The 19,231-nt window shown below is 41.9% G+C and overlaps 1 protein-coding gene across 4 annotated transcripts; it reads right to left on the bottom strand.

Moving 5' to 3' along the window:
• Nucleotides 1–6,941: 6,941 nt before the first annotated feature.
• EXO5 (exonuclease 5) lies at nucleotides 6,942–13,844 on the bottom strand. 4 transcript variants are annotated; one of them, XM_017507937.2, is made up of 3 exons: nucleotides 13,725–13,844; nucleotides 12,864–12,921; nucleotides 6,942–8,476 (listed from the first exon to the last, which is right to left on the bottom strand). In XM_017507937.2, the coding sequence occupies exon 3, from the start codon at nucleotides 8,444–8,446 to the stop codon at nucleotides 7,325–7,327; it is 1,122 nt and encodes a 373-aa protein (XP_017363426.1). In that variant the 5' UTR covers nucleotides 8,447–8,476; nucleotides 12,864–12,921; nucleotides 13,725–13,844; the 3' UTR covers nucleotides 6,942–7,324. The 4 variants fall into 4 exon arrangements, with proteins under 4 accessions (XP_017363426.1, XP_037587101.1, XP_017363424.1 ...); XM_037731173.1 differs by having other exon boundaries at nucleotides 13,520–13,844; XM_017507935.2 differs by lacking the exon at nucleotides 13,725–13,844 and adding an exon at nucleotides 13,028–13,422.
• Nucleotides 13,845–19,231: the final 5,387 nt, after the last annotated feature.

The raw sequence follows: 19,231 nt of genomic DNA on the forward strand, positions 1-19,231 counted from the left end.
AAATCCCAGAGGTGGGCAGTTATCTGGGGTCTTTCAGGTGCAGTGCACAAGACATGACACACAGGCCTCCATCAACCCTGGGTAGCTTTCCTGAGTCTTTCAGATGGCTTATCCTGAATTCTAAGCTTCAGTTATCCCTTGATGTCTAACTGTAAGTAACAAATCCACTGCATTTAACTTGCTGTGTATGTGTTCCATCTAATCAGATTTGTGAAAGTAATCAATGTGCAATGAAATGGCTTTGACATATAGGTCTATCCAGATTTTACATTTCCTCATGATTTAGTCCTAGTCTTGGTATGTTTATGTTTCTAGTATTTTGTCCATTTCATTTGGCTTATCTAATTTGTTGGCATACACTGGGTTAAAGAACCAAATTTTTGTTTCATTGATTTTGTCTATTGTTTTCTATTCATTATGTTGTTTATATCTGCTCTCATCTTTATTATTTCCTTCCTTCTGATAACTTTGGGTTGAGTATTTATTTATTTGAGAGATGGGGTCTCACTCTGTTCCTTAGGTAGAGTGCAGTGTCGTGATCATAGCTCACTGCCTGCAACTCCTGGGCTCAAGTGATCCTCCTGCCTCAGCCACCCAAGTAGCTAGAACTACAGGCATATACTACCATGCCTGGTTAATTTTTGAATTTTTTGCAAAGACAGGGTCTTGCTTGGTTGCCCAGGCTGGTTTTGAAATACTGGCTTCAAGTGATGCTCCTACCTTCGCAAACTCAAAGTGGTAGGATTACAGGCATGAGGCACTGCACCTGGCCTTGTTCTTTTTCTACTTCCTTAAGTAGCTGTAAAGTTAAGTTGTTGATTTATTTCTTCTTTCTTTTCTTTCTTTCCCTGGCCTTGTTCGTTTTCTAGTTCCTTGAGTTGTAAAGTTGTTCATCTATTTCTTCTTTCTTTTCTTTCTTTCCCTGGCCTTGTTCTTTCTCTAGTTCCTTGAATTTTAAAGTTAAGTTCCTCTTTCTCTCCTTTCTTTTCTTTCATTTTTTTCTTTCTCTCTTTCTTTCTTTTCTTGCTTTCCCTGGCCTCGTTCTTTTTCTAGTTCTTTGAATTGTTGTTAATTTCCTCTTTCTTTTCTTTTCTTTTCTTTCTTTCTCTCTCTTTTCCTTCTTTCTTTCTTTTCTTTGCTCTTGTTGTCCAGAAAGTTGTAAAGTTGTTTCTCTCTCTCTCTCTCTGTCCAGACAGAATTATAAAGTTGTTTCTTTCTCTCACTCTCTCTGTCTCTCTCACTTTCTTTCTAGACGGAGTTTCACTCTTGTTGCCCAGGCTGGAGTGCAATGGTGGGATCTCAGCTCACCACAACCTCTGCCTTCCAGGTTCAAGTGATTCTCCTGCCTCAGTCCCATGAGTAGCTGAGATTACAGGCACACACCTGGCTATTTTTTTTTGTATTTTTAGTAGAGACAGGGTTTCTCCATGTTGGTCAGGCTGGTCTTGAACTCCCAACCTCAGGCGATCTGCCTGTCTCAGCCTCCCAAAATGCTGGTATTACAGGCTTGAGCCACCGTGCCTGGCCTTTTTTTTTTTTTTTTTTTTAAGACAAGTCTCACTCTGTTGCCTAGGTGCTAGAGTGCAATGGCATAATCATCGCTTAGTACAGCCTCAAACTTCTGGGCTCAAGTAGTCCTCCCCCTCAGCATCCCTAGTAGCTAGGACTAGAGGTGCCCACCACCACACCTATCTAATTTTTAAATTTTTGTACAGACATGGTCTCATTATGTTTCCCAGGCTAGTTGTAAACTACTGGCCTCAAGTGATCCTCCCACCTTGGCCTCCCAAAGTTCTGGCATTACAGGCATGAGCCACTATGCTCAGCCTTGCAATTTCTTAAAATAAGGCAACAATGAAGATTACCCCATTGATTGACTCTTCCTTTCACAAAGACTTATCAGGCCAGGGGCAATGGCTCACACCTATAATCTCAGCACTCTGGGAGGACGAGGTAGGTGGATCACCTGAGGTCAGGAGTTTGATACCACCCTGGCCAACATGGTGAAACACTCTCTCTATTAAAAATACAAAATTAGCTGGGCGTGGTGGCACATGCCTGTAATCTCAGCTACTAGGGAGGCTGAGGCAGGAGAATCGCTTGTACCCAGGAGGCGGAGGTTGCAGTGAGCCAGGATCATACCACTGCACTCCAGCCTGGGCAACAAGAGCGAAACTCTATCTCAAAAAAAAAAAAAATTCTCTGTAGCATGCAATGCCATTTGATAACACTTTATCCCTGTAGAATTTTTTTCAAAATTGGAGTTGATCTTCTCAAACCTTGCCAGTGCTTTATCAACTCAGTTTATGCAATATTGTAAATCCTTTGTTGCCATTTCAACAATATTCACAGCATCTTCACCAGGAGTAGTTTCCATCTCAAGAAACCATTTTCTTTGCTCATCCATAAGAAGCAACTTCTCATCTGTTCAAATTTTATCATGAGACTACAGCAATTCAGTCACATCTTTAGGCTTCACTTCTAATTCTAGTTGTCTTGGTTGGAGGTTAAAATATCAACATTCTGAATGGCATCTAAAATGGCAACTCTTTTTCAGAAAGTTTTCAATTTACTTTGCCCAAATCCATTAGAGGAATCTCCATCTATGGCAGCTACAGCCTTATGAAATATATTTCTTAAATAACAACACTTGAAATTTAAAGTTACTCCTTGATCCATGGTTTGCAGAGTGGATGTTGTGCTAGAAGGCATGAAAACAATAATCTCTTTGTATATCTTCATCAGAACTCTTGGATGAACAGGTATATTATCAATGAGTAGTCGGTCTGAAAGGAATCTTTTTTTCTGAGCAGGTCTCAACAGTGGGCTTAAAATAGTCATCTATGCTATAAACAGATGTGCTGTCATTCAGTGTATTAGTCAGGGTTCTCTAGAGGGACAGAATAGGATAGATGTATATATGAAGGGGAGTTTATTAAGAAGTATTGACTCACATTATCCCAAGGTGAAGTCCCTAGATAGGCTGTCTGCAAGCTGAGGAGCAAGGAAGCCAGTCTAAGTCCCAAAACTTCGAAGCTACCACGCCCGACTAATTTTTGTATTTTTAGTAGAGACATGGTTTTGCCATGTTGGCCAGGCTGGTCTTGAACTCCTGACCTCAAGCAATCCACCCACCTTGACCTCCAAAGTGGTGGGATTACAGGAGTGAGCCATCACGCCTGGCTGAAAACTAAACATTTTAATCTAATGTGGTAACTCTGGCTATCAGATTTTCCCCATTCCTCAGGGTTTCCTTTTTATTTTCATTTCTTTCATTGTTTGGGCTGTGTCTGACCCAAGAATCAAAATGAGATATAAACTTTTATACTCAGGTCTTTTCTAATCCTTCACCTCCCCTCAGGATACATGGTGATTTTCTAGTTTCCCTTATACATGCAGTTGCTTTTAAATGTCCTAGTCTTCAATGTCTTGCTCCCAAAAGGGGTTAAAAGAGAAAAATGAAGGGGGAAAAAAATCAAGCTGTGTGCAAATTGCTCACAGAAACGTGCACAGCTGCTGCCATAGGAATGAGGGGTGAGGAATGGGTAGTTACCACTGTTCTAAGAGTTGAAATTGACCAAAACTACAATTTATCATCTTCCCCTGGAAGTTGCAAGATTTCAATAGACACCAGATTCCAAAATAGTTACATCAGATAGATTCTGCCAACGCAGCTGCTGCCTAGGCTCAGAGACAGATTTCTGATGCTTTCTACTCTGCCATTTTCTCTAAATTATCTCTCCATTCTTCTTTTTTTACAGTTTTGGTCAGGGCATATGCTTTCTGAGAATAAAAACTATACATCCCAACCTCTTGCAGCTAGCTATGACCAGGTGGCCAAATTTTGGCTAATGAGCTGTAAGTGAAAGTAGAAATATACATTTTAAAAGTGTCCTTAAAGGGGTGCTTTTCTGCTATTCCAACTTTATGCTGAATGTGTAATAGGTGACTGGATTTTGGGCAGCCATTTTGGACTATGAAGAAGATACATGTTTATGCTGGAGAAACAAGAGGGAAGGAATCTGCGCTCCTGACATCACAGGGTGCCACACCAGTTCTGGACTAACTATAGTTAGGCTTCTTTTAAATGAGAAATATATTTCTAATTTGTTTAACCACTATTGTTTTGGTGATTTCTATTATAAACCATTGATCCTAATCCCAGTTAAGGTGTTCAACACATTTCCTGGCCCAGAAAGCAATTTTTTAAAAATCAAGAAATAGCTTTGCTGTGACCTCTTTTCTTTTATGCACTCACTAAACAAAGGAGAGATGACATTATTAGACGTGAAGGCTCAATCAGGGAGGTATTTGTTATAGAAAACAGCATCAGTGATTGTCTTAGTCATTTGAGCTTCTATAACAAAATACCACAAACTGAGTGGCTTATAACAACAAATACGTATTTCTCATAGTTTTGGAGGCAACTTCACTGTGTCCTCACATGATGAAAAGACTGAAGAGGTCCATTGGAACTCTTTTATAAAGGCACCAATGCCATTCATGGGGGCTGCTCCTGCATTACCTAATCACCTCCCAAAGCCCCATCTCTTAATACTATCATCTAGAGGGTTTGGATTTCAACACACTAATTTGAGGGGGCACAAACACTCATAAGTGGTGATCCTGGGGTGATCCCAACTAAAGATGCCTCAACTTATGAGAAACCATAAAGTTATAACCAGAAGATGTCAAAGATTTGAAGTCTCAAGGAATTACTAAATTCTCAATAATGTCAGTATCTGAAAACAGATTTTCTTTTTCCTGTTTTTCTTTTGTTGTTTTTCGTGTGTGTGTGTGTGTGTGTGTGTGTGTGTGTGTGTGTTTTGTTTTTTTGAGACAGTTTCTCTGTCGCTCAGGCTGGAGTGCAGTGGCATGATCTTGGATCACTGTAACCTCCACCTTCCAGGTTCAAGCAATTCTCATGCCTCAGCCTCCCAAGTAGCTGGGATTACAGGCGTGTACCACCACACCTGGCTAATTTTTGTATTTTCAGTAGAGATGGGGTTTCATCACCATGTTGGCCAGGCTGGTCTTGAACTTCTGACCTCAGGTGATCCACAAACCTTGGCCTCCCAAAGTGCTGGGATTATAGGCATAAGCCACCGTCTTTTCCTGTTCTTAAAATTTCTAGTATAACTAAGATGATGTTATAGAAACTGAGCAAGTTTTTTTCTTCAAGACTATTAGCTTAAAATTGTTTATCCCATAAGGTCCAGCTTACTATGCTCCCAATTTAACTCTAAACTTATTAGGGCCTATAACATACAGTCCAGGAGGTTCAACAAGAAAACCTTTACAGCATAATGATTAAGAGCATAAGCACTGCAGTCAGACATATCTAGGCTGGAGTCTACCACTTTCAAACAGTGGAGCCCGGGGAACATTTTTTTTGCAGTAGCATGATCACAGCTCACTGTAACCTTGAATTCTTGAGGTCAAGTCGTCTTCCTGCCTCAGCCTGCCAAGTAGCTAGGACTACAGGCATGCACCACCATGCCTGGCTTTTTAATTTTTTTGAGATGGGGCCTTGCTATGTTGCCCAGGCTGGTCTTGAACTCCTGGCCTCAAGTGATCTTCCTACTTTGCCATCCCAAAGTGCTAAGATGGCAAGTGTGAGCCACCACACCCCGGTGAGAAAATTATATAACCTTCTAGGCCTCAGTTCCCTCACTGGAGAGAATGGATACAGATTTAATTATAATTTGCTTAGCACAGTGCCTGGCACATAAGGGTCACTCAGTAAATGTGAAGAGTCATAAGATTCCAGGGTCCATAAGACTCCGTGTATTAAGAAGGGTCTCCAGAGACAATCTACCTTATCTCCTACAGTTGTCCAGGTTTTACCAGCTTGTGTATAACATGGAATCATACTAACATTCACCATGTTCTGCTGGCTCTTAAAACGTTCCAGTTAATACAGAAACTCTACCCCTGCCAATTTCCCTCCCCATGCATTGACATCTGCAAATTCTCCAGTAGTGTCATCAAAAACAAGTCCGTATCTTCCAATGGACATCCATATTATTCCTTTCTCTAGCTTCTTTGCTGATGTTTGTAGCTAAAAGCTCCACTGCCTTCTAAGATGCACTGAGATTCCTCTCCACTACCTTTACATTTTCCTTTAAATGTTTTCACCTTACTAAAAGGGTATTATGCTGCATGTAATTTTTAGGACTTTTTTCACCTTATGTGCTAATATTCATGCATATTGTTTTATATCACTGAAGCTCATTTGTTTTGGTTACTATACAACATTATCCACTTTTCTGATGATGGGCACCTGGGTAGCTTCTAGGCTTCTGCTATTGTGAAAGGACTACAAAGTCTATTTGTATTCATATTTTCTATTGTACATGTACATTTCTCCCAGCATATACCCAGGAGTGGTACTGCTAGATTGTAATGTGTGAATGTTACGTGTACATGTATTTTTTCTAAGACAGTCTTGCTCTGTCACCCAGGCTGGAGTGCAGTGGCATGATCTCAGCTCACTGTAACCTCCACCTTCTGAGTTCAAGCAACTCTCCCGTATCAACCTCCCAAGTAGCTGGGACTACAGGTGCATGCCACCATGCCTAGCTAATTTTTGTATTTTTAGTAGAGATGGGTTTTTACCATATTGGTCAGGCTGGCCTTCAACTCCTGACCTCAGGTGATTCACCCCCCTCAGCCTCCCAAAGTGCTGGGGTTACAGGCATGTGCCACAGCGCCCAGCTATGTATTATAAGTTTTTCATATCTAATATTTTTACTTCTTATGACTTCCTGTTTTCTACTTCATCTTCCCTTGTCTCTTTGAGAGTATTTATGTTTATATTTTGCTCTGCTCATTCTGATTCAAAAATATGTTTATGTATGTATTTAAAGGCTTGGAATAACATGTACACAATTACATACAGTGGTCATCTTTGAAGGATTGCAATCATGAAAAACCATCAGTTCAACTGTCCTAGAAAGCATTTCATTTTATTATGTAAAATGTACAAAGCCTTGATCAAAATAAAAATAGGGATGACTTATCAGAAACTGAAGAATTTCCTTAGGAAAGCAATGTTTATTAAAGGATACCTTCATTCCAGCCATGATGAGCATTTGCCTTCTTAGGCAATCCATGGCAAAGCTCCAGGGACAGTATAACTACACATCTCTCCCACATATCCCTGAGCCTTGGTCCTGGATGAATGTGGTTAGAGGTTGTGGAAATAAAGAAAGAACCAAAATGAGAACACTCTCCATAAAAGCTAAGCTCAGACACTGCTCCTCTTTTCCTTAGGTATGGCAGGAGCAGGAAGGATCAACATTCTTGAAAGTATACCTTCTGTTCATTTGGCTTTTTTGGCTTGAGGTGCCACCGTGGAGCTAAGCACTCCACTACCCTTTCTCCATTCACAAATGTCTGCATAGGTACATGTCCGGCACTTCCAAGCCTCCTCCACGTCAACTCCCTGAGGCTCTCGGTGGCCCATCCAGTAGGCCATATAATGCTGCACCTTGCCTCTCACCTCCTTCTCTTCAAAGGCTACTATCTCTGTACCAAGCACAGTGGCAGTCTCTTGGTGGATATACTCAATCTTCAAGATATCAATAACTGGGAGGTCTGACAGTGTTAGAGACAAAAAGACTAGTTCCATGAGGTCACCCAAAGACTTCACAGAGAAGCCTCCCTGCTGGGCATGCCTCAGCACTGATGGCCCCAGTGGCTTTTCTGGACACAACTTTGTGTGGTGGATTAGGCTAGCAGGAGTCACTTTTCCTTGTACCATGGCATCAAAGATATATTTGTACAGGCTGACTTGAAAACAATCTTTCTTTTTCTGAGTGTTCAGAGGGAGCACAGGGTGCCTGCGTGTCTTGAGTTCAGCTAGTTCCAGCTCCCCCTTGGCTGTATAGTGCAGCTCATCAATCACTCCAACAAGAAGTACACCCTCCACTTCCCCAAACACTGGAAACTCTCTGATGTGCCCTTCTGACTGCAGGGTAGGAATCATCGAAAGTATGTTCAGAAACTTAATAGCCCAAGCATCTTCTTTAGTGGTGACCGGGACAGTCACAAGATCATGAAGTTCTAGTTCTCTAGCTAGGTGTATGCTGGCACCAGTGTCCAAAACAGCAGCTTTCTCAGGTGCCAAGAAACCCGGAAATTCCTTCCCATATGCCGTTTGCAGTTCACACCAGTTCTGAGAAGCCAGGTCAGTGACATATAAATATTTAAGCTGGAATCTCTCCATGGGTGATAAGATATCCAATCCTCTTTTCCAGTTTTGTAAGCTTATGGGTTTGTCATCCTTCCCAAGGGATTCAGAAGATGGGCCAGGCATGTTAACTAAAGCATTTGACTCTTGGGCATCTTCTAGGTCCAGAAACTCTAGGAACTCTGAGTCGCTCAAGTCTGAGAACCCTGAGGCTTCTGCTGATACTGTTTCCTCTTCTGTCGCGTCTGCCATGGCACAGCTCTGGATTGAGCTAGAAGGGCCCTGCGTAACATGTTAAAGAAATGCACTGTCTAAATAAAAACTTTCTCAAAAGCACTTTCAAATTTCAGCGAGATAAAAACAAAATCCTGACAAATTATTTATTTACATTCTTTAAAGACAACAGTTTATTTATGACCAATTAGTAATGCCATAGAGATGTAGTACAGGATGTATTGTAATAGGGTTTCTTACATAATCCAAATATATCTGCTTGGCTGAATATTTTAAGTGGAAAAATAGTTTTATTCCTGGATCTTCCACTAACATACTGTGTGTAGCTTTAAGCAAATCACTTTTCTTGGCCTCAGTTTCTTCAGATTTAAAAGGAGATTTGAGGCCAGGCACAGTGGCTCATGCCTATAATCCCAGCACTTTGGGAGGCCGAGGCGGGCAGATCACTTGAGGTTAGGAGTTCAAGACCAGCCTGGCCAACATGGTGAAACCACATCTCTCCTAAAAATACAAAATTAGCTGAGTATGATGGCGCATGCCTGTAATGCCAGCTATTCGGGAGGTTGAGGCAAAAGAATTGCTTGAACAGGGAGTTAGAGGTTGCAGTGAGCCAAGACTGCATCACTGCACTCCAGCCTGGGTGACAGAGCAAGACGCTGTCTGAAGAAAAGAAAAGAAACAAGGAGATTTGAGGTTTGCCTTTTCTGCTTCAAAATTCTATTGACTTGAAAGAGTATTTCATTATTTTAAGTGAATATAGATCTTTGTAAATGTAGGAGCAATGTTTGACAAGTTTATCATGGGCCATCTTCTACAATTCCCTTGATACAAAGACCTTGGCCAGGAAAATGAATCTCAATTACAGACTGTTCCTTGAGAAAAAGCAGCTATGCATTAACTTTTTTATTTTTTTTTAGATGGAATCTCGCTCTGTCACCAGGTTGGAGTGCAGTGGTGTGATCTCGGACCACTGCAGCCTCCACCTCCCAGGTTCAAGTGATTCTCCTGCCTCAGCTTCCCGAGTAGCTGGGACTACAGACATGTGCCACCATGCCCAGCTAATTTTTGTATTTTTAGTAGAGACAGGGTTTCACCATGTTGGCCAGGATGGTCTTGATCTCTTGACCTTGTGACCCACCTGCCTTGGCCTCCCAAAGTGCTGGGATTACAGGCATGAGCCACCGCCCCTGGCGCATTAACTGTTTTTAAATGCAGTTCAAGGAACCCAGTATGGCAAAATTCAAAGATCAACTATAGATAAATACAAATAAATACAGTCTAACACAAATTGATGCATAAAATAATAGGATGTTACAGAGACACATGGAAATCAGTAGCTTGACTTCATAAATTATCCTCTTAATATTATAGAAACTGGTGTCTGTCACTAAACTGGTGTTTCCCATTAAGTTTATTTTCTCCCTCCACAAGAAACTAGCTTATAATGGAAAAAAAATCTGCCTATTAGAGCATTATTAAAAACTCAAAATTTACTGTTATAATAGAGAATATTTATCGTGCGGTTATTTATTGTGTGCCAGACACTGAGCCAAGTGTTTTACAGCAAATATCTCACTACCCTACTGTGGGATGGGTACTGTACTCTTTTTTCTCTTTCAGTTTTTCACTATAAAGATTTTTCAAGGCCAGATACAGTGGCTCAAACCTGTAATCCCAGCACTTTGGGAGGCTAAGGCAGGTGGATCACCTGAGGTCGGGAGTTCAAGACCAGCCTGGTCAGTATGGTGAAACCTCGTCTCTACTAAAAATACAAAAAATTAGCTGGGTGTAGTGGTGGGTGCCTGTAATCCCAGCTACTTGGGAGGCTGAGGCAGGAAAACTGCTTGAACCTGAGAGGTTGCAGTGAGCTGAGATAGCGCCACTGCACTCCAATCTGGGTGACAGAGTGAAGACTCCAACTCAAAAAAAAAAAAAAAATTTCAAACATACAGAAAAGTAGAAAGAACAGAACAATGAACACCAATGTCCATATCATGTAGACGAACAGCTGTTAATATTTTGCTGTATTTGTTTCTCGTATGTGTACTTTTTTTTGGGGGGGTGAACTATTTTAAAGTAAATTATAGACATCATAACACTTCAAAATCTAAATGTTTCAGCATATATTTCCAAATGACATTCTCCTTGATAACCACAATGTCTTCCAAATGACATTCTCCTCATAACTACATTATCATATCTGACAAAATTAGTAATTCCTTAACATTCCAGTTCATATTTGAATTTCCCCAACTGTCCTAAAAACGTCCTAAATAGCTTTTCTTTAATCCAGGAAACAAAGACCACACATTATGTTTGATTGTTTTGTATTTCAAGTATTTTTAATCTTAAGAAACTAGGCAAACTATCTTAAGATACTTTTTTTTTTCCCTATCTGCCCTCTAAGATACTCCTTTTAAGCCTTCCTCCTAACCCCACATATCTAACCTGCATAAAGAGTAAACAAAACAAGATATTACTAGTCCACTAGTGTTTGACTTTGAGTGCCAGGAAAATAAATTTGACACAGAATTTAAGCTGACTGAAATAGCTATGAACCAAATGTCTTCTTCTTGCTATGCTAATAAGCAGTGAAATAAGGTGAATGCACCAACTTCTAAGTCAAAGGAAGAAGTGATGCCCTGAAAACATCATTAATATAGCTGTGGTTGTGTTTAACTGATTTTTAAATAGTCTAAATATCAATAATGAAAGAAAACATAGATAGCTAGAAGAAAAGTTATCTGCAATGGATACAAATAATACAATAGTAAGACTTTTGCTTATAGAGTATGCTACATAGTTATTGCTTTATTGAATATTTCAATAGTAACAAAATACAGAAGCTATACATTTGCACAAGTGTTAGAAACTAAATGTGCTTTAAATGATGATAATTTCAAGAAACTTTATTTGAACTATGAAGTCTCTGAAAATTGGAAAGAATCTCTACCCTTCACCAAGAAACTAAAATTAAAGGGCATTTATAACATATGCTATAAGGTTTCTGTGGAGGAGAGTGGGGACTCCAAGTCCAAATCAATTAACCTTAAAATAGTTTATTTCAGGCTGGGCACAGTGGCTCATGCTTGTAATCCCAGCACTTTGGGAGGCCGAGGGGGCAGATCACCTGAAGTCAGATGTTTAAGACCAGCCTGGCTAATACAGTGAAACCCCATTTCTACTAAAAATACAAAAAATTAGCCAGGTGTGGTCGCACGCGCCTGTAATCTCAGCTACTTAGGAGGCTGAGGCAGGAGAATTGCTTGAACCCAGGAGGTGAAGGTTGCAGTGAGCTGAGATCATGCCATTGCACTCCAGCGTGGGCAACAAGAGTTAAACTCTGTCTAAAAAAAATTTTATTTCAAATATCTAGACCTGGCTGTCCAATACAGTAGCCACTAGTCATATGTGGCTACTTAAATTTAAATTAATTAAAATAAAACTCATTCCTCAGTTGCACTAGCCATATATTAAGTGCTCAGCAGCTACATGTGGCTAGTGGACACAGACAAAGCACAGATACAGAACATTTCCCTGATCACAGAAAGCTCTACTGAACAACACAGAGTTAGACTATTTCCTGTGTACACATTAACTCCCCAAAGAGAGAGTAAGCTCCTGAAATGTATCGAGTTCCTACTTGTTTTACATACAACATTGATAACAGGTAGTCCTAAACAGAGAAGTGAAATGTCTTTTGGAGAAGATACAAAGCAGGGCATCCTCTGAGAAATTATTCATCTATAAGAATAAAACAATACACTAAGGATGAATAACTGACATTCAGATGTGTGGCTGGGACTTTCCTATGCAGAAAAGAAACCAGGAGAGAGCATAATGTAGTGCATTGTGTCTCAAAATGTAGTTTGTGTCTCTGACACGAGATAATTTTACATACTGCATGGACCAACATTTTTAAATACACCTTAGAATAACTATAATATTAGTGGAGCAGCCATCAAATGCCTAATTTCACAGATATTATTTATTAGGACAAGTTTGAATTTAAAAAAAAATGTTTAAGTTAAAAAAAATATGAGAACAATACAGGTAGTACATAGGTCTGGCAAAATTGTTAGGTAGTAGGTGAATGGGATGTTGGGAAACAGCAGCATAATGCCAAGAGTCTCAGAGTCCTATAGATCTGGATTCTAAACCTAATCCTGAGTAATTTGGTAGCATTTCGCAGGATGCTACTTGCCTTTTGAGTAAGCCTGGACAACGTTTTAGTTTTCCTGAAGTTACTGACACATCTTTAAAATAAGGCTGCACCTTCTAACCCTACTCAGTTAACCGACCATTGAGTGATAACATATAATACACATGTTAGCACTCGATAAAGATCTTCTTTTTCCCAAGGAAGAGATGAGAGTGTATCGACTCCCCCGACAAAGAAAATTAAACTTTAGAAGAGAAAATAACTCCTACTCACCTGTGACTTAGTTGATCTTCCTCCTCATAAGGAAGGCCAGAGGGCTGAAATGACAAGGCTAGGAAAGAGAAGAAGTTTTGAAAGACGAGATCTGCATCAAAGAACCTAAATGAGCAACTTGGGTCCTTGCTATGGTAGAACTGGAACTTCTGGTCCTTTCTCACCTGACCATTCCCTCACGTTGGGTGTTTTCTCCTCTCAGATTCAAACTGCAGACTGTTAACCACCTCAAATCCTAGTTTACATAACGCTCACTCATGAGGCAAACTCTCCATGATTTCTTCGTTTTCTCTGCATTTTGGATACAGTTATTTCATCCAATCCCTGCTCCCTGCAAGTAAAAGGGTCAAACATAACCAAGGTCCCCGAGGGGCTTCCTCTTCCAGCTTGTCTCAACCCTACAGCTCAGGCAAGAGACCTTAAGACAGCGGCTCTTCCTCTCTGATGGGTTCCAGCCGTCTGCGGAATTGCCAGCGGCAACATCCTGACTTGTTCAGTGCAGCCTGGATTTGTGCGCTCCGCGGGCTTTGCCTTCAGCGGAGACCTTTCTCTGGCCCTCAAGCACTGTCTCCCAGGGAGTGCCTTGCCTACCCTAAAGCATGCTGCGCACTTCCTACAGTCCTGGCAGAGCCAGCAATGACGGCAGAGCCGACCACCTCGGGAAGGAGTTCCAGCCGACCGCACCGCGTTCGGAGGGCGAAGGTCCAGAACGGAACCTGGCCTGTGAGGGGAGACGAGACGAAACGCTTCCCGGCGGCCGCTCCCACCAAGGAACGGGGACGCGGCGACCGCAGGGACCTAACCCTGGGCTCCGAAAGTCTCCCACTCCATTTTCTGGCCTTCCCCTAACCTCCTCCGAACGTCGGATTCCACCTGGTTTCACCGCGGCCTCGGAGCTGCCGGAGTCTCCCAACGAGGAGACTGAGGAAGCCGGGCAGAGCGCGCTGCCGAAGCGGACTAAAACGTCCGCCCGCCAGACGCAAAAAAGCCGCCCAGAGGCCAGTCAGTCCCACACTGCCCCGTCCCAGAGTGCCCCGCGGCTGCCCACGTACCGCCTTCCCAGAGGCCTTCGCGACGCCGCCAGTCTTGCGAGGAGGCGGCACGGGCGGAAGTCTGTCTCTGCGGGCGGGGGGAGGGTGCTGCTTATGTGAGGGCCGGTTTTCGGAGCTCGCTAAAGCCTGGCAGTCCCTCCGTTTGCGCCGCTGCCTGCGGGTCGTTTAATTCCGGGCGCGGCTGACCTGTAAGCTCCCTCTCTGGTGGGGACAGTCCGACCAAGGTCTGGGCCCCTAGCTGCCCCGGGTGAAGTGCCGCGTCTGCTTCGCTTAGCCTGCGGTAGATTCAGCGTCCCCACCATAGCACCTCCCACCGGCTTTTCTAGTGAGAGTCAAACCACGAACTCACTTTTCAGAGATGCTGGCACTCTCCTCATCTGTATTCTTTTTTTGTGTGTTTGCTTACTTTTAACCTTTTATTGATAAAGATAACACAATTTTATTCTGAAATACAAAGCAAAGTATAATTTTTATGAACAGATAAGTCATCATTAGAGCGAAGGAAGAATAGTGTCAGGCTCTTCGCAAATACACTTCCTGAGAAAACCACTAGCCCAACTTTTATGACACTTTGCTTTTCTTACTTTTTCCCCACCGAAAGCAGATACTTGATTCTTTGCTTTTCTTTACGGTTTATCACTTGAAAACTGGATTTATGGCAAAGATGGCATCAGCCAGCCATGGAGAAAAGATGGTCCGTTCAATGAAGGTTCCATGACAATATGATATCCTTATGAAAAAAATATGAAACAGGACGTCTATCTCACTTCATCATAAAAATCAATTCCAGGTGTATTAAAGACCTAAATGTGAAATCTTAAACTATAAAGCTTTTAGAATATAATACAGGAAAATATCTTTAGACTTCAGAATAGGTAAATATTTAAAAACAAAAATAGAAAAGCATTAACTTGGCCAGGCATGGTGTCTCACGCCTGTAATCCCAGCACTTTGGGAGGCCCAGGTAGGCGGATCACTTGAGATCTGGAGTTGAGACCAGCCTGGCCAACATAGTGAAACCTCGTCTTTACTAAAATATAAAAAATTAGCCAAGTGTGGTGGCAGGTACCTGTAATCTCAGCTACTTGGGAGGCTGAGGCAGGAGAATCACTTGAACCTGGAAGGCTGAGTTTGCAGTGAGCTGAGATCAGGCCATTGCACTCCAGCCTGGGTGACAGAATAAGACTGTCTCAAGAAACAGAAACACACACACAAAAGAAAAGCATTAAGACAACTACAGGCTGAGTGCGGTGGTTCACACCTGTAATCCTAGTACTTTGGGAGGCTGAAGTAGGTGGATCCTTTGAGCTCAGTTTAGAAACCAACTGGGGCAACATGGTGAAAACTCGTCTCTACAAAAAATACAAAAATTATTTGAGGTGGTCATGTGCCTCTGTAGTCCCAGCTATTCTGGTGTGTCAGTTGGGAAATTTTTGAAGTGACTTGTGTTTTAGATAATATTATCAATCAATTATAGATCTCCTGAGTGTCATAATGATTTTGTGGTTACGTAGGAAAATGTTCTTTTTCTTAGAAATATGGAAGTTGAGTGTATTAGTTGGTTCTTGTGCTGCTAATAAAGACATACCTGAGACTGGGTAATTTATAAAGGAAAGAGATTTAATTGACTCACAGCTCCACATGGCTGGGGAGGCCTCACAATCATGGCAGAAGGTGAAGGAGGAACAAAGTCACCTATTACATGGTGGCAGGCAAGAGAGAGCATGTGCAGGGGAACACACCTTTGTAAAACCATCAGGTCAGCCGGGTGTGGTGGCTCATGCTATAAGCCGAGCACTTTGGGCGGCCAAGGCTGGTGGATCACCTAAAGTTAGGAGTTCAAGACTAGCCTGGCCAACATAGTGAAACCCCATCTCTTCTAAAAATACAAAATATTAGCCAGGCATGGTGGTGGATGCTTATAATCTCAGCTACTCGGGAGGCAGGAGAATCACTTGAACCAGGGAGGTGGAGGTTGCAGTGAGCCAAGATCATGCCACTGCACTCCAGCTTGGGCAACAAGAGTGAAACTCTATCTCAAAAACAAAAACAAAACCAAACCATCAGATCTTGTGAGACTTATTCACTATCACAAGAACAGCATGGGAAAGACCTGCCCCCATGATTCAATTATCTCCTACCAGGTGCCTCTCGTGATACATGGGAATTATAGGAGCTACAATTCAAGGTGAGATTTGGGTAGGGACACAGTCAAACCATATCATTGAGGAAGTGCTTTTTACTTCATTGAGACATGAGAAGGCATTTCTGGATTGAGGCTAAAAAAACTTTCTGCCTCTTCCCCAACATAACCTTTCTGACTTGAGATGTAAACTGAATGCTAGGAAAACCCCTCTCCAACCCATTCACACATGGACCGCTCTTCAAATGAAGTTTGAGGGGCAATGCCACTGGGCAGAGTGAAGCAGAAGAGGTTTAGGAACAGTCATGGAATTTGTGGGGAAAATAAATATCCAAAACATAGTACCATATTTCCCAAAGCTTTCACCCTAAAGACTGTTGGTTTCAAACCTGAGAAAAGAATGCTCTTTTCCCCAAAAGGCTATCCTAGGAAGTCTGAGTCCTTAAGGTCCACTTGTATGCAAAAGTCATTGATTTGGTTCTTCCATCTCCAGGTCTGTAACCATAAAAATACTGTCAGATACAAATGGTCCATTTTCCTCTGTGTCCATTCTTCTCTTCTTGGTTTTTTGGAGCACAGGATTGTACCCCTAACATTGTACTGACTACAGTCTACCATGCATCAGAGTAAGCCTTTACATGATTACTCCTAGAGCTGCACTGTCCAGTACAGTAGCCACTGGTCACATGTGGCTCTTGAACACTTGAAATGTGGCTAGTCCAAAATGAAATGCTATAACTATAAAATATACAAACACTTTGAAGACTTAGTACAAAAAAAATGTAAACTCATAATAATGTTTACATTGATTAAATGTTGAGATGATAATGTTTTGGATATCCTGGTGATATGGTTTGGCTCTGTGTTCCCACCCAAATCTCACCTTGAGTTTTAATAATCCCCATGTGTCATGGGAGAGACCCGGTGGTAGGTAATTGAGTCACGGGGAGTGAGTCCCATTATTGTGTAAGGAGTTCCCCTACACAAGCTTCTTGCATGCTGCCATGTGAGACATGCCTTTGCTCCTCCTTTGCCTTCCACCATGATTATGAGGACTTTCCAGCCATGTGCAATGGTGAGTCCATTAAACCTCTTTCCTTTATAAATTACCCAGTCTCAGGTATGTCTTTATTAGCAGCATGAGAACAGACTAATACAACTGGGTTAAATAAAACATTTTAAAATTAAGCTGGGTGTGGCGGCTCATGCCTGTAATCCCAGCACTTTGGGAGGCCAAGGTGGATGGATCACCTAAGATCGGGAGTTCAAGACCAGCCTGGCCAATATGGCAAAACACCGTCTCTACTGAAAATACAAAAATTAGCCGGGCATGCTGACATGTGCCTGTAGTCCTAGGTACTCAGGAGGCTGAGGCATGAGAATCACTTGAACCCAGGAGGCAGACGTTGCAGTGAGCCAAGACTGTGTCACTTCACTCCAGCCTGGGTGACAGAGTAAGACTGTCTCAAAAAAAAAAAATTAATTTTACTTGCTGTTTTTTGTTGTATTAATGTAGTTGCTAGGAAATGTATAATTACATATATGTTTGCATTTGTGTTTGGCTTACATTATATTTCTGTTGTGCATTGTCACTCCAGAATATCAGAGCCTTAAAGAAAATGTATCTTGCTCAAATTGTATTCCTCACAGGTGAGGAGCAATAATTGGCATACTCTTTATATGCTCAGTAGAACTTCATTGACAATATTCTGTATTTGAGAATTTCCTCTTCTTTATACGACAATCAGCCTCTCTCTTGAGACAAATTCCAATTTCTGGTAATTGAAAGGGGCATTTTTAGTCAGAGAAAGCAGGAGGAGGGAGGCCTAGACTAGGAAGTTGTGGGGAGTGAGAATGAGGTAAGGATCAAAGACTGGGGCATGCTTCTGCTAAAAGAAGGCAGCTTGGGATATGGTGCATTATGAACACTTGAGTCAAGGGGTTTTCTCTTTCCATTTCTTGGATCTGTTTCTCCTACGTTTGCTCCATATCCAGGCAGCCTTCCTCCTCTTCCACTGCTAGCAGCTTCCAAGACTATGAAAGCCTTCCAGATTTGTGTCTATTGAGGGGAAAAAAGGAAGTCTGTTTCCCTAATAGCTGAAACATGTCCTGATTGGTAAACTGAGGTTAAACTGTATGCCTGTCTTAGCCAGAGTCTTCTAGAAAACAGAGCCTGAGGCAAGGATTAAGAGTAACTTTTTTTTTTTTTTTTTAAATTTGGAAGATGTTAAGCACATGGTGGCAAGGTAAGAAAAGAGGGACATGGAGCAAGTAACAATGTAAGCAAATTGAAGTAAGTGACTGCACTGGGCTGTTGCTTCATGTTGAGATGTGGTTCTTCCAAACTGATTTCATAGTAATTTTATAAAATTTAAACCCTACACTGTCACTTTCTGGTTCCAAATCCTGTAGGATAAGGCTTATCTCTTTATTTAGTCAATCCAGCCAAGAATTCAAGGGCTCATCCAAGAAAGGTATAAATTTTGTGAGGTGTAGCACATGTTATTTCCTTGTATGATGCAAACTAAATCTGGGAGGGTGAGTGGGAGCTAACTAAAAAAAGAAGTTGGTCTGGGCACTGTGGCTCAAGCCTGTAATCCCAGCACTTTAGGAGGCTAAGGAGGGCAGATCATCTGAGGTCAGGAGTTTGAGATCAGCCTGGACATGGCAAAACCCAGTCTCTATTAAAAATACAAAAATTAGCCAGGCATGGTGGCCAGCACCTGTAATCCTAGCTACTTGGGAGGCTGAGGCAGTAGAATCACTTGCACCCAGGAGGCAGAGGTTTGCAGCGAGCCAAATGGTGCCACTGTACTCCAGCCTGGGTGACAAAGTGAGACTCCATCTCAAAAAAGTTGGACAGAAGAGGAAATTGCACCACTGAGGATCAGAAAACACGAAATAGCATGAAATATTTAGGGAACCAGAAGATCTTTATAGCTGGAGCAAAATATGCTTGGGTGGAAATTTGGGAGCCACTTCTAGATAAATAGGAAATGCCCTGTACTAAGTGGTCTGTACTAAGAAATTTACATTTTTTTTTCTTTTTTTTCGAGATGGAGTTTCGCTCTTGTTACACATGCTGGAGTGCAATGGCGCGATCTTGGCTCACGGCAACCTCCGCCTCCTGGGTTCAGGCAATTCTCCTGCCTCAGCCTCCCGAGTAGCTGGGA

This window comes from Cebus imitator, unplaced genomic scaffold (genome assembly GCF_001604975.1).
Source record: "Cebus imitator isolate Cc_AM_T3 unplaced genomic scaffold, Cebus_imitator-1.0 Scaffold385, whole genome shotgun sequence".
NCBI lineage: Eukaryota > Metazoa > Chordata > Mammalia > Primates > Cebidae > Cebus > Cebus imitator.